This window comes from Mauremys mutica, chromosome 13, assembly GCF_020497125.1.
Source record: "Mauremys mutica isolate MM-2020 ecotype Southern chromosome 13, ASM2049712v1, whole genome shotgun sequence".
Lineage (NCBI taxonomy): Eukaryota > Metazoa > Chordata > Testudines > Geoemydidae > Mauremys > Mauremys mutica.
The window spans coordinates 39411943-39432149 of NC_059084.1; the positions used below are offsets into that span (position 1 = coordinate 39411943).

Consider the following 20207-nt stretch of genomic DNA (forward strand, 5'->3'; position numbering starts at 1 on the left):
TGCTCCATTTTGTAGTTGAGCATTTGATTTTTCCTTCCTAAGTGTAGTATCAGCGGGATAGCTGTGTTAGTCTGTATACACAAAAACAATGAGGAGTCCAGTGGTACCTTAAAGACAAATTTATTTGGGCATAAGGTTTTGTGGGTAAAAAACCACTTCTTCAGATGCATGGAGTGAAAATTACAGACACAAACGTAAATTTACTGGCACATGAAGAGAAGGGAGTTACCTTACAAGTGGAGAACCAGTGATGACAAGGCCAATCTTGTGAATTTTCCCTATGCTAAGAGGGAGGTTTATTCCTGTTTTTTGTAACTTTAAAGTTTTGCCTAGAGGGGAATCCTCTGTGTTTTGACTTTGATTGCCCTGTAGAATTACCTTCCATCCTGATTTTACAGAGGTGCTTCTTTTACTTTTTCTTTATAATAATCTTTTTCCTTTTAAGAACCTGATTGTTTTTTAGTGTCCTAATAACCCAAGGGGCTGGTCTGTGCTCACCTTGTTAACCTATTGGGTTGGTATATTATTCTCAAGCCTCCCCAGGAAAGGGGATGAAGGGGTTTGGGGCGGTATTTTCGGGAACAGGAACACAAAGTGTTTTTTTTCCTTTAATCGTTTTCTAACTCACTTGGTGGTGGCAGTGATGCCATCCAAGGACAAGAAAGAATTTGTGCCTTGGGGAAGTTTTTCACCTAAACTGGTAGGAATAAGCCTAGGGTGTCTTTCATGCGGTCCCCATATCTGTACCTAAAGTTCAGAGTGAGGAGAGAACCCTAGCACCTCCTGTTATTTAATCTTTTACAGCTAACTCTCCAAGGTCACTATCCACTTACTCTCTTCCACTCTCATGGTAATAATAATAGGAGATATGCCTATCTCCTGGAACTGACATTGAAGTGTTATCAAGTCCAGCCCCCTATCTGCACTAGCAGGATCAAGTACTGATTTTTGCCCCAGGTCCCTAAGTGGCCTCCTTAAGGACTGAACTCATAATCCTAGGTTTAGCAGACCAATGTGCAAACCACTGAGCTAGCCTACCATGAAGGATCATGGTTTCAGTCCATCCAGTACAGTATCTACTCCCCCTGATGCACTGGCTCAAACCATTGACCTATCTAATAATGATACTTAGCTCCTATGAGTTTAATCAGCAGATATTCAAGCACTTTACCAAGAATATCATTATCAACATTTTACAAATTGGAAAACTGAGGCACAAGGAATGGAAGTGACTTGACCTAGGTCATATAGGAGGTTAATGGCAGAGCCAGTATTTAACAGCCAGGTGTCCTGAGATCCATTCCAATGACATAACCATTAGACCTATGTAGTCTGGGGCCCCATATTTCTGCCACATCAGAATAGCTGTTTGCAGCGGTGTTGTAGCCATGTCGGTCCCAGGATATTAAAGAGGTGGGTGAGGCAACAAGGTGGGTGAGGCAACATCTTTTATTGGACCAACTTCTGTTGGTGAAAGAGACAAACTTTTGAGCTATACAGCCCTGATGAACAAGTCTTTCATCAACAGAAGTTGGTCCAATAAAGATATTACCTCACCCACCTTTTCTCTCTAACATCAGAATAAAGCAATCGTTCATTTATGGTTTCCCTATGTCCTACATAGAGCTAGCCTACCTAGAACTTGGAAGGTACATTCTGCAGGAAATTCTGGCATTTCAAATTTTATTATCATTCCAAATCAGAATGTAAGAATGGTCGCACTGGGTCATACCAATGGTCCATCTAGTCCAGTATCCTGTCTCTGACAGTCGCAGTATCAGGTGCATCAGAGGGAATAAACAGAACAGGGCAATTTTGAGTGATCCACCCTGTCATCCAGTCCCAGGTTCTGGCAGTTGGCAGTTTAGGGATACGCAGAACATAGGGTTGCATCCCTGATGCTTTTGGCTATGCTCCATGAATTTATCTAATTATTTGTACAAGAACTTAAACAAAAAAAATAGAAAATCCCATCAAATTATTCTTTCAAAAATATTTCATTTTGCATCAACTGAAATAATCAGTTTTGATAAAATCAGAATATTTCATTCTGATTTAGACATTTTATTTCATGTGTATTCTAATTTATAATATATGTAATATAATATTCAAGCAAAAATCATTTTGAAGTGACAAATTGGAATATTCCAATTTTGACCTTATCAAAATACTGCATTTTAATTTTTTTCAACAACGTTTCACTGAAATCGACACACTCCCATGGAAAATTTAGATTTAGATGAAATGCCATTTTTGCAACTGGAACAAAAAAATTGGTCAGGTCGAGTCCAGTACCTCTGTTCTCTGTAGTAACAGACCAATTTTCCATCAAGTCTGGAACAACCAGTTTCAGATTATTCAGATCTGACAAGGCCTAAATGCTCACATATAACAATACTACATTTTGCAGGGCTGACTCATGGAGGGATACTGGCCTGAGATCTGCTTATCTCATCAACTTGTACAAAAAGATTCCATTTACATTTTTCCCCAATTTCTGCACAAGTGCACAATAGTCTCTCCAGCCTGGCTTTTAGCTGGCTCTTGTTAGCAATCGGGGACTTTAAACTATGCAGGTGAAAATCATGATTTCCTCTTCTGTGCAGGGCTTTGGTAGATCATGGATCACAGAGCACTACTACAGACAGAATAGAAACAACTGGGATGGGACTGTAGTTCAGAATTCAGGGGCACCGGCAGAACTGAGTGTGGGGAGCCAAAGACTGCAATAACAATGGGTGCTGGGGATCAGGAGTGAGGGACATATTCAGACCTGTGTAGTATAGACACAGGTTAGAATACACTGAGCTGCAAGTCAGGATTAAGGGGCATGCGCAGAGCAGTGGAGAATCAATGACGCCAGGGCTCATTTAGCAAGTGACAGTACAGCATTCTTTGGGGAGGCCTCTGCAGGGGAAGTGGACACAGTTAGGTCAGCAATGAGCCGCATCAACAGAGCTCTGGCGGGAGGGGGCAGGGAGCCAAAGCCCGGGGTTGGTGCGAGGGCTGAAGGTTGGGATTGAGAGTCACCAGCAGAGATGTGTGGAGTGGACACCCAGGGCAGGATAAGAGTGGGATATGTGCAGTGGCCCAGGACTTGGCTAGGCTACGCCTGCTGTGATGAGAGGCAGAGGCAAACCAACACAATGGAGATAACCCTAAATTTTTAATTTAAAAAATGGAAAACTAAGAAACGTGTCAGGAATAATAACAGAATAGAAATAATATAAAGTAGCATCCATTGCTTACCCAGGAAAATAATAAACTGTAAATTACCATCACAATAAAAAACATTTTTCAACAACCTAGCTCTTCTCCCTGGTTGCAAACTTCACCCCAGCTGTTCCTTCTTTGCCTTGCGACAATCCTTTGCTTCAACGCTGCAGTGACCTCACCTCTTTCCAGCAGGACCACCCACAGGCGACAGCTCCTCACCCACACCTGTTCCCCAGCACCCAAACCATATCCCTTCATCAGGGTCCCAATGGGCAAAATCACCGGTCATACGCTTGGTGCCCCTTTCAGCCGGGGTCCTTGCACACAGCCCTCCACGGACCTACGTCTCCCAGCTCCTCAGCAAATCCCCTTTTTACCAAGTGCTGTCCCTTTTCATTTCCTTCTTCTCCACCCGCCTTCCCACCGCCTCCTCTCCCAAGCCCCTTCCCCAGCTGGGTCAGCCCTCTCACAGCCTGGCTCTCTCTCTAGCACAGCACTCTACACTGCTACAGCACAGCTGCAGGCCCTAACAGAATCCCTGCTGCAGGTGCTGGTGCCAGGGCCAGGGTCACTGCACATGGATCTAGAATGACTATGGGACACCAGCAGAGCTAGGGAGCCTGGAATAGCCTGCAGGCCTGAGGATGGGGATTGAGGGGAATTGGCAGAACTGAGCATGTGCAGTGAGGAGGGTGGCTCATGGCAGAGATAGCAGGGGGCTATAGGTTGAGACTGAGTCGCATTGACAGGACAGTGAGTGGGGGAGCCCAGGGCTGGAACAGCAGTGGGTCTGTGGGTAGAGATTCAGGGGTATTGGCAGAGCTGAGTGGGTGGGTGGGAGGAGCCCAAAGCTGTGGGTCAGGATTGAGGGGCACTGGCAGAGCTGTCAGAGTGGGGAGCCCAGGACTGGGGGTTGTGTGTCAGGAACTGGGGGAAATCACCAAAGCTGTAAGTAGGCAAAATGCTTGTAAAACACAGGCCAGCTATTTGTCTTACTGTGTTTCTTTCCTCCCTTTCCAGTTTGCCAAGAGGAGTTGTGACCATCTGAAGGACTTGCACCCTACGGAGGAAGAAGAACTATTCTAGGGGAGCATGAGATGGGCAGTGAACAAGATGTGGTGAAAGCAAAGGAAAACAGCTAACTCACAGGAAAGTTGGCTGCTTGTGCTGGGACCTGGGAGACAGTGGAACGCTTTGGCCAAAGCAGCTGATCTTTCCATCAGTTTGATGGGAAAGGGAACTGGATACCAAACAGTGATAGAATCAATTTCACCAGTAGGTTGCTGGATCAAATCTATCCAGAGTTTAAGGCCAGAAGGGACCATTATAATAACCTAATCTGACCTCCTGCATAACAGAGACCAGAGAATTTTCCCTACTTATTCCTCCATCAGTCCCAATACCTGTTGATTGTGGGAAAGCATATCCTTTAGAAGGAGACGTCTGATCTGGATTTAAAGTCTTCTCTTGACAGAGAATCTACCATATCCCTCAATGAATCCAGCAGGCATTTAAGGTTGGCACTGACTGAAAGTTGTCCCTATATGATAAGGATTTTCTGACCATTATATGGGTCCCGGTGTATTCCCCAGTTTGGTGGGTGTCCTCATCTGAAAAATGCAACCTCCTGCTCATGTGCTCAGCAGAGAGGCCAGTAACAGAATGGGCCATGAGTTGTATCTGCCCTGTGCTTGCAAATAATCTTGCTTTACAGAAAATTTCATTGCAGCCTGGGGTTGCAATGAGGATGGTAATAATATCATTTTGCCTTTACACAACTCTTTTAATATCTACAAAGGTGGCTGTACTAGAAAGAGCCTGAGACATTAGGCCTGGTATAAGAGACACATTATGAGGCCCGAGGCCTGAACTAAAGTAGTGGTCAAGCCTTGCTAATATAAAGCAAACTTAGCAAAAGTCAGGCTGTTAGCAGAAGTCAGGCTCTGCCTGCATCTCACAGAACTTGGCAAGAGAAGGGCTGGTATTGCAAAAACACACACATTCCTGAGAAGTGCTAGGCACAGGACACTCACACAAACACATTCTAGAAGGATGGTAACAGAACACCCTGATACTAAGTATGGTACAAACTCACTTCCTGAAGATAGGAAAATGTTGACCTTTCTTAGAGATAAGGTCAGGATAACAGTGTGATGGATAGAGATGTTTTGCTCAAACCAACATGTATAAGGTAAATGGTGGTAACACATTGGGGACAATGTGTAACTTCTTATAATACCTATTTCATAGAAATGGAAGGGACCTTGAAAGGTCATCAAGTCCAGCCTTCACTAGGCAGGACCAACTACTGATTTTGCCCCAAATCCTTAGGTGGTCCCCTCAAGGCTTAAGCTCACAACCCTGGGTTTAGCAGGCCAATGCTCAAACCACTGAGCTATCGCACCCTTCTTTGTCTCAGAGGAGGGGGGGACCCACCATTCACTAAGCTGAATCAATTGCAACAGGCATACACATGCTATTGTAACTGTAGACACTGATTGGGGGAGCTAGGACTATGCTTGGTTGACAATAAACCTGGCGGGGGTGCCTTCACTACTAAACCAAGTATTGTGGTCTTTGTGGGCTGTGCGAACAAAGTCTGCTGTGTCAGTTAGCTGTGTAGGGACAGTTAACTGTCCCCTATTAACTGAAAGACAGAAACTCAGTGCCAAAACTGAATAAAACCCAGACATAAAATAAAATAAAAAGTCTAAATAAAAAATATTTTGATTGACCCAAACTGATTTTTTCCCCAAAAGTTCCATTTCATGAGAAATTCAAAATTTGACATTTTGTTCTGGTTTGGAATGATTTTTTTTTCCAATGTCAGAATTCCCTGTGAAACAGAAATTCCGGTTCCCAACCAGCTCTGTTATTTAGGCACATAAAGAGAAATGTCTACTGGGATTTTCAAACATTCCAAAGGCGTTGAGGCGTTTAGCTCCCATGGAAATCAAAGAACTGCCAGCCCGAGGGCAGTCCCATGTAGGAAACTCAGAGTCTGGGACAGAAGGAAGAAGGTGTTTGGTAAACCAATTGATATTTGTGTGGGACTCCAGGGGTGCTGGGACAGAACAGTGGTACCTTCGCATTGCTTTCTGCCAAAGAGAGCTATTTGGCAATGGCTACCATCCACTGGTCAGGGTAAGGGTAAGGTGACTTGTATACAGTTTGTTATTAAACAAACGACACGAAGAAACTACCCTGGGAGCATGTCACTCATTTCCGCTCCACAGGGAGAATTGACCTGCCATGTCTCAAAATCTGCAGCCTTGCCCCAAAGAGGCAAGAGAAACAGATGCCTTGTCTTTGTCTCTATAGATATGCTGGCAGTGCTCCCTAATGTAGATAAAGCACATGCCAACAGGAGGAGTTTTTCTGCCAGCATTAGCTATACTGACAGAAGCAGCCTTCTGCCAGCATAGCTGTGCCTACCCTGGAGTGTTTGCCGGCATAGGTATGTTGGTAAGGGGTTGTGGTTTTTACCACACCCTTGACTCACATAGCTATGCCAGCCCAGCTACGTAATTTAAACCTGGCCAAAATCTGGTAACAGGAGAGAGTGAAATCTAGAAGGACTAAGTACGAGGACAGAAGAGAGAACAAAATAAACATGAGACTAACTGTATTAGTTACCCATTTATTTTTTACTACTGAGTGACATTTCCTAAGAAAATTGTAGCAGTGCTGAACTTGCCCCTGTGGCACCTCCTGCTGGTCGTCTCAGGAATTAGCCCTCCAAGCCTTGGAGCGCCCTCTGCAGGCCGGTATCCCGCTGCTGCTTGGCGGTCCCTCCCAGACCCCGATGCCCCTTTATCTGGGGAGCTGCACCCTGGCTGTACATCCCTCCCCGGGAACCCCCTCCCCCACCTCGCCTCAGTTGTAGGCTACTGCCAGTCACCAGCTAGCCCCTGTGCCGTGGGGCAGACTGCAGTATAAGCAACTCATGACAGGCAAGGTTGGGTCTGGACCTGCTGCCTCTCTCTCCAACTCTCTATGGGGCCTTGGACAAGGCCCTGCAGCCTGGGGAGTTGCCAGCCTGGAGCTCCCCAGCCCCTCTGACCTTTCCCCACCCCTGCCTCACTCTAGGCACCCTAAGCTTCCCAGCAGCCAGGCTTCTCTCTCTCTCAAGGCAGAGAGAGACTGTGTAGCTCCTGGCTCCCAACCTCTTATATAGGGCCAGCTGGGCCCTTATTAAGCCACCTACAGCTGTGGCTGCTTCCCAATCAGCCCAGCCTTCAGAGCTACAGCCCTCTCCAGGGCTGCTTTTACCACTGCAGCCCTCTGTCAGGGCTGATTTCAAGCCCTTCAGGGCAGGAGCGGGTGACCACCCCACTACAGAAATATTGCAACTGCACATATGCATCACACATGAATTCAAAAGAGTCAACACATTTTTTGTAAAGGGAAACCATGGTTCACCAATCTACTAAAATTATTTGGGGTGGGGGAGCGTCAGCAAGCATGTGGACAAGGGTGATCCTGTGGATATAGTGTACTTAGATTTTTGGACAGCCTTTTGACAGGCTCCCTTACCAAAAGCTCTTAAGCAAAGTTAGCTGTCATGAGATAGGAGCAAAGGTCCTATCATGGATTGGTAACTGGTCTAAAGATAGGAAACAAAGAGTAGGAATAAATGGTCAGTTTTCAGAATGGAGAGAGGTAAATAGTGGTGTCTCCCAGGGGTCTCTACTTGGACCAGTGCTGTTCAACATATTCATAAATGATCTAGAAAAAGGGGTAAACAGCGAAATGCTAAAATTTGCAGAAGATACAAAACTACTCAAGATAGTTAAGTTCAAAGCAGGCTGTGAAGAGTTACAAAGGGATCTCAGAAAACTGGGTGTTTGTGCAACAAAATGGCAGATGAAATTCAGTGTTGATAAATGCAAAGTAATGAACATTGAAAAACATAATCCAAATTATACATATAAAATGATGGGGTCTAATTTAGCTGTTACAACTCAAGAAAAAAGATCTTGGTGTCACTGTGGATAGTTCTCTGAAAACATCCACTCAATGTGCAGCAGCAGTCAAAAAAGCTAACAGAATGCTGGGCATCATAAAGAAAGGGATAGATAATAAGAAAGAAAATCTATATTGCCTCTATATAAATCACTCGCATACCCACATCTTGAATACTGCGGGCAGAGGTGGCTGCCCCATCTCAAAAAACATATATTGGAACTGGAAAAGGTTCAGAAAAGGGCAACAAAAGGTATTGGGCTACAGAACGGCTTCAATATGAAGAGAGATTAATAAGGCTGGGACTTTTCAGCTTGGAAAAGAGATGACTAAAAGGGGATATGATAGAAGTATATAAAATCATGACTGGTGTGGAGAAAGTAAATAAGGAAGTGTATTTTATTCCTCATAACACAAGAGCTAGGGGTCACCAAATGAAATTAATAGGCAGCGGGTTTAAAAAACGAAAGGATGTATTTCTTCACACAACACACAGTCAACCTGTGGAACTTCTTGCCAGAGGATGTAGTGAAGGACAAGACTATAACAGGGTTCAAAAAAGAACTAGATAAGTTCACGGAGGATAGGTCTATCAATGGCTATTCACCAGGATGGGCAGAGATGCAAACCATGCTCTGGGGTGTTACTAGCCTCTGTTTGCCAGAAGCTGGGATTAGGTGAAAGGGGATGGATCACTTGATGATTACCTGTTCTGTTCATTCCCTTTGAAGCACCTGGCATTGGTCACATTGGACGACAGGATACTGGGCTAGATGGACCATTGGGCTGACCCAGTATAGCCGTTATTATTTTCTTAAATGTATAACTTAATGTTGTACACAGCAAAACTAGAACTACTAAAAAAACTTTAATTTGTATAAACACCCATACTCCCCTCCCTCTGAAATGGGTTGGGCTTGTTTTGTTCTTATTTTGAATGGCAAGGTCACTTTTTTTTCTCGTGAGACTCAGCAACACTTTGCTATAGCTGCCCCTTTCCAATTTGTGACTCGTGTCACCTGGTGGCCATTATTGAGTGTAAGAGCTACAACAAGTACTACTATCCACAGATCATTACATAGCATAGAAGTACTTTTCTCTTCAGTGCTCTTTCCTCGCCACTCATACACCATTATACAGCTTCACCTCCCTATCTACTTCCCTCCGTTGGTCATTTGGGAACATAACTTCTCCTTCCTTGTCCTTCCACTTTGGCTGCACCTTTCTCATTCCTCTACCCTGTCTCCACTTTTCTTGGTTCCCAGTTAAAAAACTCAATAAGGGGACCATGGAATAAGGAGCCCATGGACCACTGGTTACCTAGGGAGGTTGGTGAATCTCCTTCCTTAGAGGTTTTTAAGGTCAGGCTTGACAAAGCCCTGGCTGGGATGATTTAGTTGGGGATTGGTTGTGCTTTGAGCAGGGGGTTGGATTAGATGACTTTCTGAGGTCCCTTCCAACCCTGATGTTCTATGATTCTATGATTCATGGTTATGGCCACCACCTACATTGGTCCATGTACCGAACTGGACAACACCGACTGCTGAGATTTTCACTGAGAGTTTTCAACTTAATTTTTATGGGGACTGATTGCTTCAATCATCCAAGCAGCATTGAAAACCTCAGGTTAAGTTATTATCTCGGAGTCTCTGCATGGTTTTCTTGAAAACCACATTTACTGACTGCTTTGCGCAAGTCTTCCTTGACCTCTCTGTTTCTCAGGCTGTAGATGAGAGGGTTAACCAGGGGAGTCAGGACTGTGAAGCAAAGAGAGAGCACTTTGTTCAGGTCTCTCAGTGTATTACGTTTCGGTAGCATGTAGACAATCATTGGGGTTCCATAGAAAATTGTCACCACTATGAGGTGAGATGCGCAGGTGGAAAAGGCCTTTTGCCTTTTGGTGGTGGAAGGAATTCTCAGGATGCTGGCAACAATACACACGTAGGATGTCAAGGTTAGTAGGAATGGTGGCAGGGTGAATACAGAAATTAAAATGAAATTGAACAATAACATCAGGCGTGTGTCACTGCAGGACAGTTCCATCAGTGGAATGGGATCACAATAGAAATGGTTGATTTGGTTTGGCCCACAGAATATTAGCTGTGATATGAATAGGACAAAGATGGTAATCGCCAAAAAACCATTGAACCATGACCCAGCAGCCAATTGTAGGCAAAACTTGGTATTCATAAGAACTGAATAGTGCAGGGGTTTACATATAGCTAAATACCGATCATAAGACATAGCTGCTAGGAGATAGCATTCAGTAGCTGCCAAGGAACCAGAGAAATACATTTGTGTGAAACAGCCACTGACTGAGATGGTTCTGTCCCCAGTCAAGAGACTGGCCAGCAACCTGGGCAGAAAGGTGGAAGTGTAGCAGGTCTCCAAGCAGGACAAGTGCCCCAGGAAGAAGTACATGGGGGTGTGAAGGTGCTGATCAGCCACAATGAGCACCACGATGAGGGCGTTCCCAACTACAGTTGCGATGTAGGTTACTAGGAACATCAGGAAGAGAAGATTTTGCAGGTCAGAGAGATCCCCAAAACCCAGGAGGATGAATTCTGTGACAACTGTTTGATTTCTCCAATGTGAGCCTGCCATTGGTTGAGTCCAGGAACAATAACACTACAATTGAATCAGAAGAACTCAGAGTTAAGAGTTAATCAGTTCTCATGAGTTAATTCCATAAATATTCATAAACTCTCCTGGTCACTGGCTGAAATTTAAAAGCTAAATGTAGATGTCAGAGCTAAGTGCCAGGAGTCTGAGTTTGAGAACAGATCATTGGTAAGGCTCTGTGTTTGTCATGGAAGTCGTGGACGCCTGCTGATGTGCCTGACCTGGGCAGCTCAGGTTTCACTCCCTCACAAGAGATCAATTTATGCCATAAATTATGATGTGGAATAAATTTTCCCTTCGTTCATGTGCTGGTGACAGTGACGTGTTTCCCAACATTCACTATGTAGCAGTGATAAAATACAGCTCTTTGGAGGGTAGCTCTTAGGAATGGGCAGAACCAGACTGATATGAAGCCCTAACTGGAAAATAACTCTCCACCCTCCATACTGACTGTAGTATGACAATTCAGGAACAAGAAAGACCCTGGGGTGGGAGGGAAGATGCTATCCCTGAACTCAAAGTCTAGAAACCATCTGCCATGTGTAAACAGGACTAAGAAGACTCTATCACCACTGGACACCTCATTGGGACAGACCCTCAGTTGTTGTTACTCAAGGTAGCTCCTTTTGTGGCAGTGGGACAAATCCCCAGCTGAGGACCTGACACAAGACATGGATCTCAAGCTCCATCTCTGCTAATTGGTGCTGTGAATGCTGATGGACATGGCTGTGGGAAGTGACTGAGGCTAAAACTGTTAATATTCACCTGAGGAAGAGTTCTGTTTAGTTTGAAAGCTTCTCTCCTTCACCAACAGAAGCTAGTCCAATAAAAGATATCCCCTCACATACCTTGTCCCTGAAATATTCACAAACTACATCCATGCCTCTCTCTGGAAGGTGGTATAGAAATGCAGTCAGGAAGATAATACTCACCTGTAACCACAGGACAGACCAAGCTTGAAGTGATGAGCTCTTATTTCTCAGAGTTTGGATGCCAGGTTCCTCAGCTGAGGTTCTTGTCTCTCCATTTTCTGGAGAAACTGGATTTTTCTCCACGAAAAAACCTACAGTTGCATGAAGGAATGAGCCGGTGCATTTGCTCTACCTGTGGAAAATGAGCTTTGATTTACAACGTGTAAATGCTGTCCCATATTTGTATTTGGTCTTCATGCTTTTTAATATGGTCCCAGTTCAACCTTTCTCCCACTTGGTTCACTTGGTGTCTCCAAAGGTTTGTAGCTAATGATGCCCAGTGGGACTTCTACAGCATGATTTGTATATTTGTATGCATTTTAAAGTCTAATGATTCTATGTGGAAAACATTTTACATCATGATGAAACACAGGTAACATTTTTGGGAGATGCCGGTCACACCTATGTCTCTGAATCTCTGCCGGGAGTAAACAATGCTTTTCCATACCTAGGTAAGTATGCTCCACAAAGGTAAACTGAGGTACACACAAAATTCATAAAAAACATTACAAAAAATTCCCACTTTGTCACATCTCTTCCTCCTTGGAGATGGAACTGAGCGGGGTCAGTTTAGCCAGTGACCTCGGGAAGTTCTGCTACCTGTTTCGGGGACAAAGCATCTGTTATAATATTTTCTCTCCCATTAACATGAATCACTTCCATATCATCATCCTGGAGGATCAGTCTTCATCTCAGAAGCTTGGCTTTAGCCCCTTTCGTTTAATGCAGCCGACTTGGAGAGTGGTCAGTAGACACTGCAAAGTGTCTCCCAAATACATAGGGCTGCAGCTATTTAAGAGCCCACCCCATGGCCAGGCATTCCTTCTCTACCGCAGCATGTTTCTTCTCCTGGGAGAGCAGTTTCTCACTTAGATACACAATTGGGTTTCTGTCCCCCTCAGCACTGGTTTGCATCAGCACCACACCGAGCCCTGTGTCTGAGGCCTCTGTGAGCAACAGGAAGGGCTTACCAGAACTGGGCACTGAATTAGAGCCTCCTTCAGTTCAGAAAGGTCTAGACCACCTTGTCCATCTTACCCTTTTTACATAGTGCAGTGATGGGAGCTGCCAAGGAGCTAAAGGTGGGTACAAACCTCTGGTAGCCCAATAAAGGCCTGGGTCTGTTTCTTGGTTTGGGGAGTGGGCTAATCTCTTACCACCTTCACCTTGGCAGGCTCTGGCCTTATTCAATCGCTCCCCACCATGTGATCCAGGTGGATACCTCTACCATCCCCACCTTACACTTTCCAATCTTTAAACTCAGTCCTGCCTCCTCAAGGAGACTCAGCACCCGCTTCATTTGGGATAAGAGTTCCTCTCAGGTCTGGTGAAAGATACAGCTATCATAAATGTATGCCAGGGCAAAGTCCACTATTCCCCTCAGTAATAGATCCAGCAGGGGCAGGGGTAGCTCAGTGGTTTGAGCATTGGCCTGCTTAAACCCAGGGTTATGAGCTCAATACCTTCAGAGGGCCATTTAGGGATCTAGGGCAAAAATCTGTATTGGGATTGGTTTCCCCCCTTGAGCAGGGGATTGGACTAGATGACCTCCTGAGGTCCCTTCTAACCCTGATATTCTATGTGGTAGGTGCCCCCTTGAGGCCAAAAGGCAGGTCCAGGAACCCAAAGAGCTCTAGAGGGTGACGAAGGCAGACTTCTATTTGGATTTTGGATCCAAACACACTTGCAAGTAGCCTTTGATGAGATACATAGTGGTGAGGAATGGGATAGCCATCAGACACCATGATGGCCTTAGGCTTCCTGTAGTCCATACAGACTCTGATTGATCCATCTCTCTTGCACCCCAGCACCATGGTAGATGCCCATGGCCTGGTGGACATCTGGATCACCCCTAAAGCCTGCATTTCTTTGACCTCTCTCTCTCCAGGTCCTGGGCTGTTTTCTCAGTGACTCTGAAACGGGAACACCTTATGGGAGAGTGGGATACAGGTAGGTTAGTGAGCCCAGGCCAGTTGGAAAATAGCTGCTGGTAGGACGGCAGCACCTCTCTGATCTCTGCCTGCCAGGCAAGGGTTAGCTGGTCAGAAAGGTGAACTGATTCCAGCAGGAGGCCAGCTACTGTCTCAGGGAAGAGGTCCACCAAGGGATCATCCCCCTGCTCCTCCCATTGCCCACACACAGCCAGCACCAACTTCTCCCTTTCCAAGTATGGCTGTATCATGTTAACATGCTACACTCAGTGGCAGGGATCTCCGTTTGACAACTCCACCACATAGTTCACTTCATTCAGCTGCTTGATGACAAAGGGTCCATGCCAGGCAGCCTGGAGCTTATAGGGATGAGAGCCATCATCTGGTGCCTGTTGCCCTAGGAGTGGGCATGTGCTATGCAGTCATACCAGACCTGTTTCTTATGGGATCTGGCTAGGTTCTTCCTGGCCAAACCCAAGTGCTCGGTGAGCCTTTCCCAAAAAGACAGGACATATTCAACCACTGATCCCCCATTGGGAGAGGCCTTTTCCTTCCATTTGTCCCTCAAGTCCCAGGGTCCCCTCACTCTTCTCTGTTCTATATGTGAACAGAAGATGGAGTAAATGCTTGTCCCAGTCCTGTAGATGCTGATCAATAAAAGTCCTCAGCATCATCTTCTAGAATCCCATTAAATTTTCCCAGAAGCCCCACTGGACTGAGGGAGATATACAGAAGTCCCAGTGTGCAGGACCCCACATTTATCGCACAAGCACTAAAGCAGGGATGGCATGAAATTTCACCCTGGTCTGTACGGATCTCCTTGGGGAGCCCCATAGTGCTGAAAATGGTCAACAGCACATCTGTCACTGAGTCTGCCTTGATGGAGGACAGAGCAAAATCTACCACCACCAGAATGCATTCCTTCCCTGACCAGGTTACCTTGCTGAGGGGCTTCATTGTATCCATAGCTACCTCCTGAAAAGGTGCCTCTGTGAAGGGCAGTGGTCTCAGGGCTGTTGTACACTGGGACAACAATTTGGAATCGAGTTTCCCTTTGAAATGTGCATCCCAGGGCCTTTCCCCACTTTCTCATCAGTGGGTCCTCTTGCCCCTCTGCTTCTCCATCTCCAGTTCATGCTTTCACTGCTTCTCCCAGTCCTCTGGCTCCTTTGCTCTCAGCTACAACTCCAACCACTTCAAATCTACCAATGGGGAGCTAGGTCATGAAGACCTCCTGGTGCATGGAGAATGAGGTATCATGGATGCCCTGCTTCTGCTCAGGCTACTACCTCTGCTGCTCCCAGATTCTCCTGAAACCCTGCTTGGGCCTGAAGCCTGCTACTTGGCCTGGTCATCCTTCTCAATCCATGCAATCAGCTGCACCTTGTGGAGCTTCCGCACACTTAACCCTCTCGCCCTGCACAGTGTACGTCATTTCCTCACAGTTTCCTTCAACTGCTCTTTTATTGCTGCCACTCACTTACCACAAGATTCTTCTGGTGCATTCAGTAGCCAACCACCTACTGCATGCATTCACCAAACATCCTCTGCTACCACCTGTCATGGATCTTAGAATAGAATCATAGAATCATAGAATATTAGGGTCGGAAGAGACCTCAGGAGGTCATCTAGTCCAAAGCCCTGCTCAAAGCAGGACCAACACCAACTAAATAATCCCAGTTAGGGCTTTGTGAAGCCGGGCCTTAAAAACCTCTAAGGATGGAGATTCCACCACCTCCCTAGGGAACCCATTCCAGTGCTTCCTAATGAAATAGATCCTAATATCTAACCTAGACCTCCCCCACTGCAACATGAGACCATTGCTTCTTGTTCTGTCATCTGCCACCGCTGAGAACAGCCTAGCTCCATCCTGTTTGGAATCCCCGTTCAGGTAGTTGAAGGCTGCTATCAAATCCCCATTCATTCTTCTCTTCTGCAGACTAAATAATCCCAGTTCCCTCAACCTCTCCTCATAAATCATGTGCCCCAGTCCCCTAATCATTTTTGTTAACCTCCGCTGGACTCTCTCCAATTTGTCCACATCCCTTCTGTAGTTGGGGGACCAAAACTGGACACAATACTCCAGGTATGGCCTCACCAGTGATAAATAGAGGGGACTAATCACTTCCCTTGATCTGCTGGCAATGGTCCTTCTAATACAGCCCAATATGCTGTTAGCCTTCTTGGCAACAAGAGCACACTGTTGACTCATAGCCAGCTTCTCGTCCACTGTAATCCCCAGATCCTTTTCTCCAGAACTACTACTTAGCCAGTCGGTCCCCAGCCTGTAGCAGTGCATGGATTCTTCCTTCCTAAGTGCAGGACTCTGCACTTGTCCTTGTTGAACCTCACTGGATTTCTTTTGGCCCAATCCTCCAATTTGCCTAGGTCACTCTGGACCCTATCCCTACCCTCCAGTGTATCTACCTCTCTCCCCAGATTAGTGTCATCTGTGAACTTGCTGAGGGTGCAATTCATCCCATCATCCAGATCATTAATGAAGATGTTGAACAAAACTGGCCCCCAGACCGACTCCTGGGGCACTCTGCTTGATACTGTCTGCCAACTAGACATCGAGCTGTTCATCACTACCTGTTGAGTCTGACAATCTAGCCAGGTTTCTATCAACCTTATAGTCCATTCATCCAATCCATACTTCTTTAACTTTCTGGCAAGAATATGGTGGGAGACCGTATCAAAAGTTTTGCTAAAGTCAAGATATCTCACATCCACTGCTTTCCCCATATCCACAGAGGGAGTTATCTCATCAAAGAAGGCAATCAGGTTGGTCAGGCATGACTTGCCCTTCGGGAATCCATGTTGACTGTTCTTGATCACCTACTTCTCCTCCTCCAAGTGCTTCCAAATGTATTCCTTGAGGACCTGCTCCCTGATTTTGCTGGGAACTGAAGAGAGGCTGACCGGTCTGTAGTTCCCGGGGTTCTCTTTCTTCCCTTTTTAAAATATGGGCACTATATATACCTTTTTCCACTCGTCCGTGACCTCCCGTGATCACCACAAATTTTCAAAGATAATGGCCAATGGCTCTGCAATCACATGAGCCAACTCCCTCAGCACCCTTGGATGCATTTGATCTGGAACCATGGACTTGTGCATGTCCAGCTTTTCTAAATAGTCCTTAATCTGTTCTTTCACCACTAAGAGCTGCTCACCTCCTCCCCATACTGTGTTGCCCTGTGCAGCAGTCTGGGAGCTGATCTTGTCTGCTGAAGACCGAGGCAAAAAAAGCATTGAGTACTTCAGCTTTTTCCACATCATGTGTCACTAGGTTGCCTCCCCCATTCAGTAAGAGTTCCACACTTTCCCTGACCTTCTTCTTGTTTCTAACATATATATAGAAACCCTTCTTGTTATCCTTCACATCCCTTGCTAGCTGCAACTCCAGTTGGGTATTGACCTTCCTGATTACACCCCTGCATGTTCAAGCAATATTTTTATACTCCTCCCTAGTCATCTGTCCATATTTCCACTTCTTGTAAGCTTCCTTTTTGAGTTTAAGATCACCGAAGATTTCACTGTTAAGCCAAGCTGCTCGTCTGCCATATTTGCTATTCTTTCTGCACTTTGGGATGTTTTGTTCCTGTGCCCTCAATAAGGCTTCTTTAAAATACAACCTGCTCTCTTGTACTCCTTTCCTCCTCATACTAGCCTCCCAGGGGATCCTGCCCTTCAGTTCCCTAAAAGAGTCAAAGTCTGCTTTTCTGAAGTCCATGATCTGTATTTTGCTACTCTCCTTTCTTCCTTTTGTCAGGATCCTGAACTCTGTGCATTGCTGTACTGCTCTCCCAGCAGATGTCAGGGTGATTGAAGTCCCCCATTAGAACCAGGGCCTGTGATCTGGAAACTTCAGTTAGTTGTCCAATGAAAGCCTTGTGTCATAAACAGATAGTTAAGGGTTCATGTCTCCTTTACCTGTAAATGGTTAACAAGCTCAGTGAACCTGATGGACACCTGCGGACCAATCAAGGGACAAGATAATTTCAAATCTCTGTGGAGGGAAGTCTTTGTTTGTGTTCTTTGTTTTGGGGGGTGTTCTCTCTTGGATCTAAGAGGGACCAGACATACATCCCGGCTCTCCACTCTTTCTAAAACAGTTTATCATGTACCATATAGTAAGTATTAGCTAAAAGGCGGATTAGTCTTTTGTTGTTTTCTTTATTGCAAATGTATATTTTGCTGGAAGGGTTTTTACCTCTGTTTCCTGAATTTGTACTGATGCTAGCTCTCTAGTTTCATAAGCTGTACCCTGTAAACTTCCATCCGGATTTTACAGAGCTAAATTTTACCTTTTCTTTTTTTCTTTAATTAAAAGCTTTTCTTTTTAAGAACCTGATTGATTTCTTCCCTTGGTTGAGACCTCAAGGGATTAGTCTGACTCACCAGGAATAGGTGGAGGGGGGAAAGAGGAGGGGGGAAGGTGAATCCCTCTTTGTTTTAGATTCAAGGAGTTTGAATCAAAGTAGTTTTCCCTGACGACCAAGGGAGGGAAAGTCTGGGAGGGGGGATGGTTTATTTCCTTTTGTGTTAAGATCCCAGGAGTTTGGATCTGGGTTCCCCCCGGGAAAGGTTTGGGGGAACAGAGAGTGTGCCAGACACTAAATTCTGGCTCGTTGCAGTGTTACCAGATCTAAGTTAGGATTTAAGCTTAGAAGGATGCAGGTCTCCACATTTGTACTCTAATGTTCAGATTGGAGAAACAATCTATGACACCTTGTTTACCTCATCCTTCTGATCCGGTGGTCTATAGCACACGCCCACCATGACATCACCCTTGTTGCTCTCACCTCTTTTCTTAACCCAAAGACTCTCACTAGGCTTTTCTCCAGTTTCATACTGGAGCTCCGAGCAATCATATCGCTCTCTTACATACAAAGCAACTCATCCACCTTTCCTCCTGTACCTGTCCTTCCTGAATAGTTTATATCCATCCATGACAGTGGAACAGTGGAATCCAGTCATTTCAACTGCCCCACCAAGTTTCTGTTATTCCAGTCACATCATAGTTCCTTCATTGTGCCAGGACTTCCAATTCTTCCTGCTTGTTTCCCTGGCTTTTTGCGTTCCTGTACATTCACCTGAGATAACTAGCCAATTGCCCTACTTTCTTAGTATGAATCAGGAGGCTTCCCATCATGTACCCTCCTCCTTGTGTTTCCTCCCGGTATCCCATTTCCCCACTTATCTCTGGGCTTAGGTCACCGTCTCTAGTTTAAAGCCCACCTGGCTAGGTTAGCAAACCTGCTTGTGAAGATGCTCTTCAATCTCTTCGTTAGGTGGATCCCATCTCTTCCTAGCAATCCTTCGCAGAACAACATCCCATGGTTGAATAATCCAAAGCCCTCTCTCTGACACCACCTGCATAACCACTCTTTAACCTCCACAATTTTATGGTCCCTACCTGCACATTTTCCTTCAACATGGAGGTGGACAAGAACATGACTTGCACCTCAACCTCAAACTTCTTCCCAGAGCCATGTAGTCTGCAGTGATCCACTCAAGGTCATTCATGGCAGTATCATTGGTGCCCACATGGAGAAGTAGGAGGGGGTAGTGGTCCAAGATCTTGATCAGTCTCAGCAGACACTCTATTACATCCTGGATTCTAGCTCCAGGCAAGCAGCGCACTTCTTGAGTCTCCCGGTCTGGTTGGCAGATGGATGACTCCATCCTTGGGACCCACATTTCTGGTGGTCATGAATGGCTCTGGAACAGCCCCTGAGAGGACCCCTTCAGTATGCAGGGCCGGCTCTGGCTTTTTTGCCGCCCCAAGCAAAAAAAAAAGGGGGGGGGGCTGAGTGGCAAAACAGGAGGGGAAAAAACAAAATAAAATAAAACAACCTGTGGCGCGGCCGGAGCAGCAAAGTCGGGGATGACACCTGCAGCGTGGCCAGAGCGGCAAAGAAAACATAACAAAAAAAATTGTGGTGCGGCCATAGCGGCAAAGCAGGAGGGGAAAAAAACAACCAAACAAAAAATCCTGCGGCGCGGCCAGAGCAGCAGGGGGATGGACCTGCAGCGCGGCCGGAGCGGCAAAGCAAGGAAAAAAAACAACAAAAAAAACCCTGCCGGGCAGCCAGACCCAGGGTGCAGGGGGACTCCCTGTGCTGCAGACGTGCAGCGCAGTGAGCACCCAGTCTAGCGGGGAGGGAGCAGGGGAGAGAGAGAGCACGGGGGCGGCCAGGGCTTCAGCGGGGCGCTTGTCCCGCGGTACCAACCACTGTGCCGCCTGCCGGGAGGGCTCCACTCCGCTCCAGTCGGCGGAGAGGGAAGAACAGGGGCTGCCCTGCCCAGTTTGCTGCAGGGCGCCCCCCTCCGCCGCACTGCCGCCCCCTACAGGGCGGCCGGAGCAGCAAACCAAAAAAAACCCAAATCCATCCGTGCTGCCCTAGGATTGGGCGGAATGCCGCCCCATAGAATATGCCGCCCCAAGCAGCAGCTTGCTCAGTTGGTGCCTGGAGCCGGCCCTGTCAGTATGACAGTC

The 20207-nt window shown here is 46.2% G+C and overlaps 1 protein-coding gene across 1 annotated transcript; it reads right to left on the reverse strand.

The window, feature by feature from the left end:
* Positions 1-9816: 9816 nt before the first annotated feature.
* Positions 9817-10689, reverse strand: LOC123348401 (olfactory receptor 5-like). Its single transcript, XM_044985922.1, has one exon. The coding sequence runs from the start codon at positions 10687-10689 to the stop codon at positions 9817-9819; it is 873 nt and encodes a 290-aa protein (XP_044841857.1).
* Between the last annotated feature and the right edge of the window lie 9518 nt (positions 10690-20207).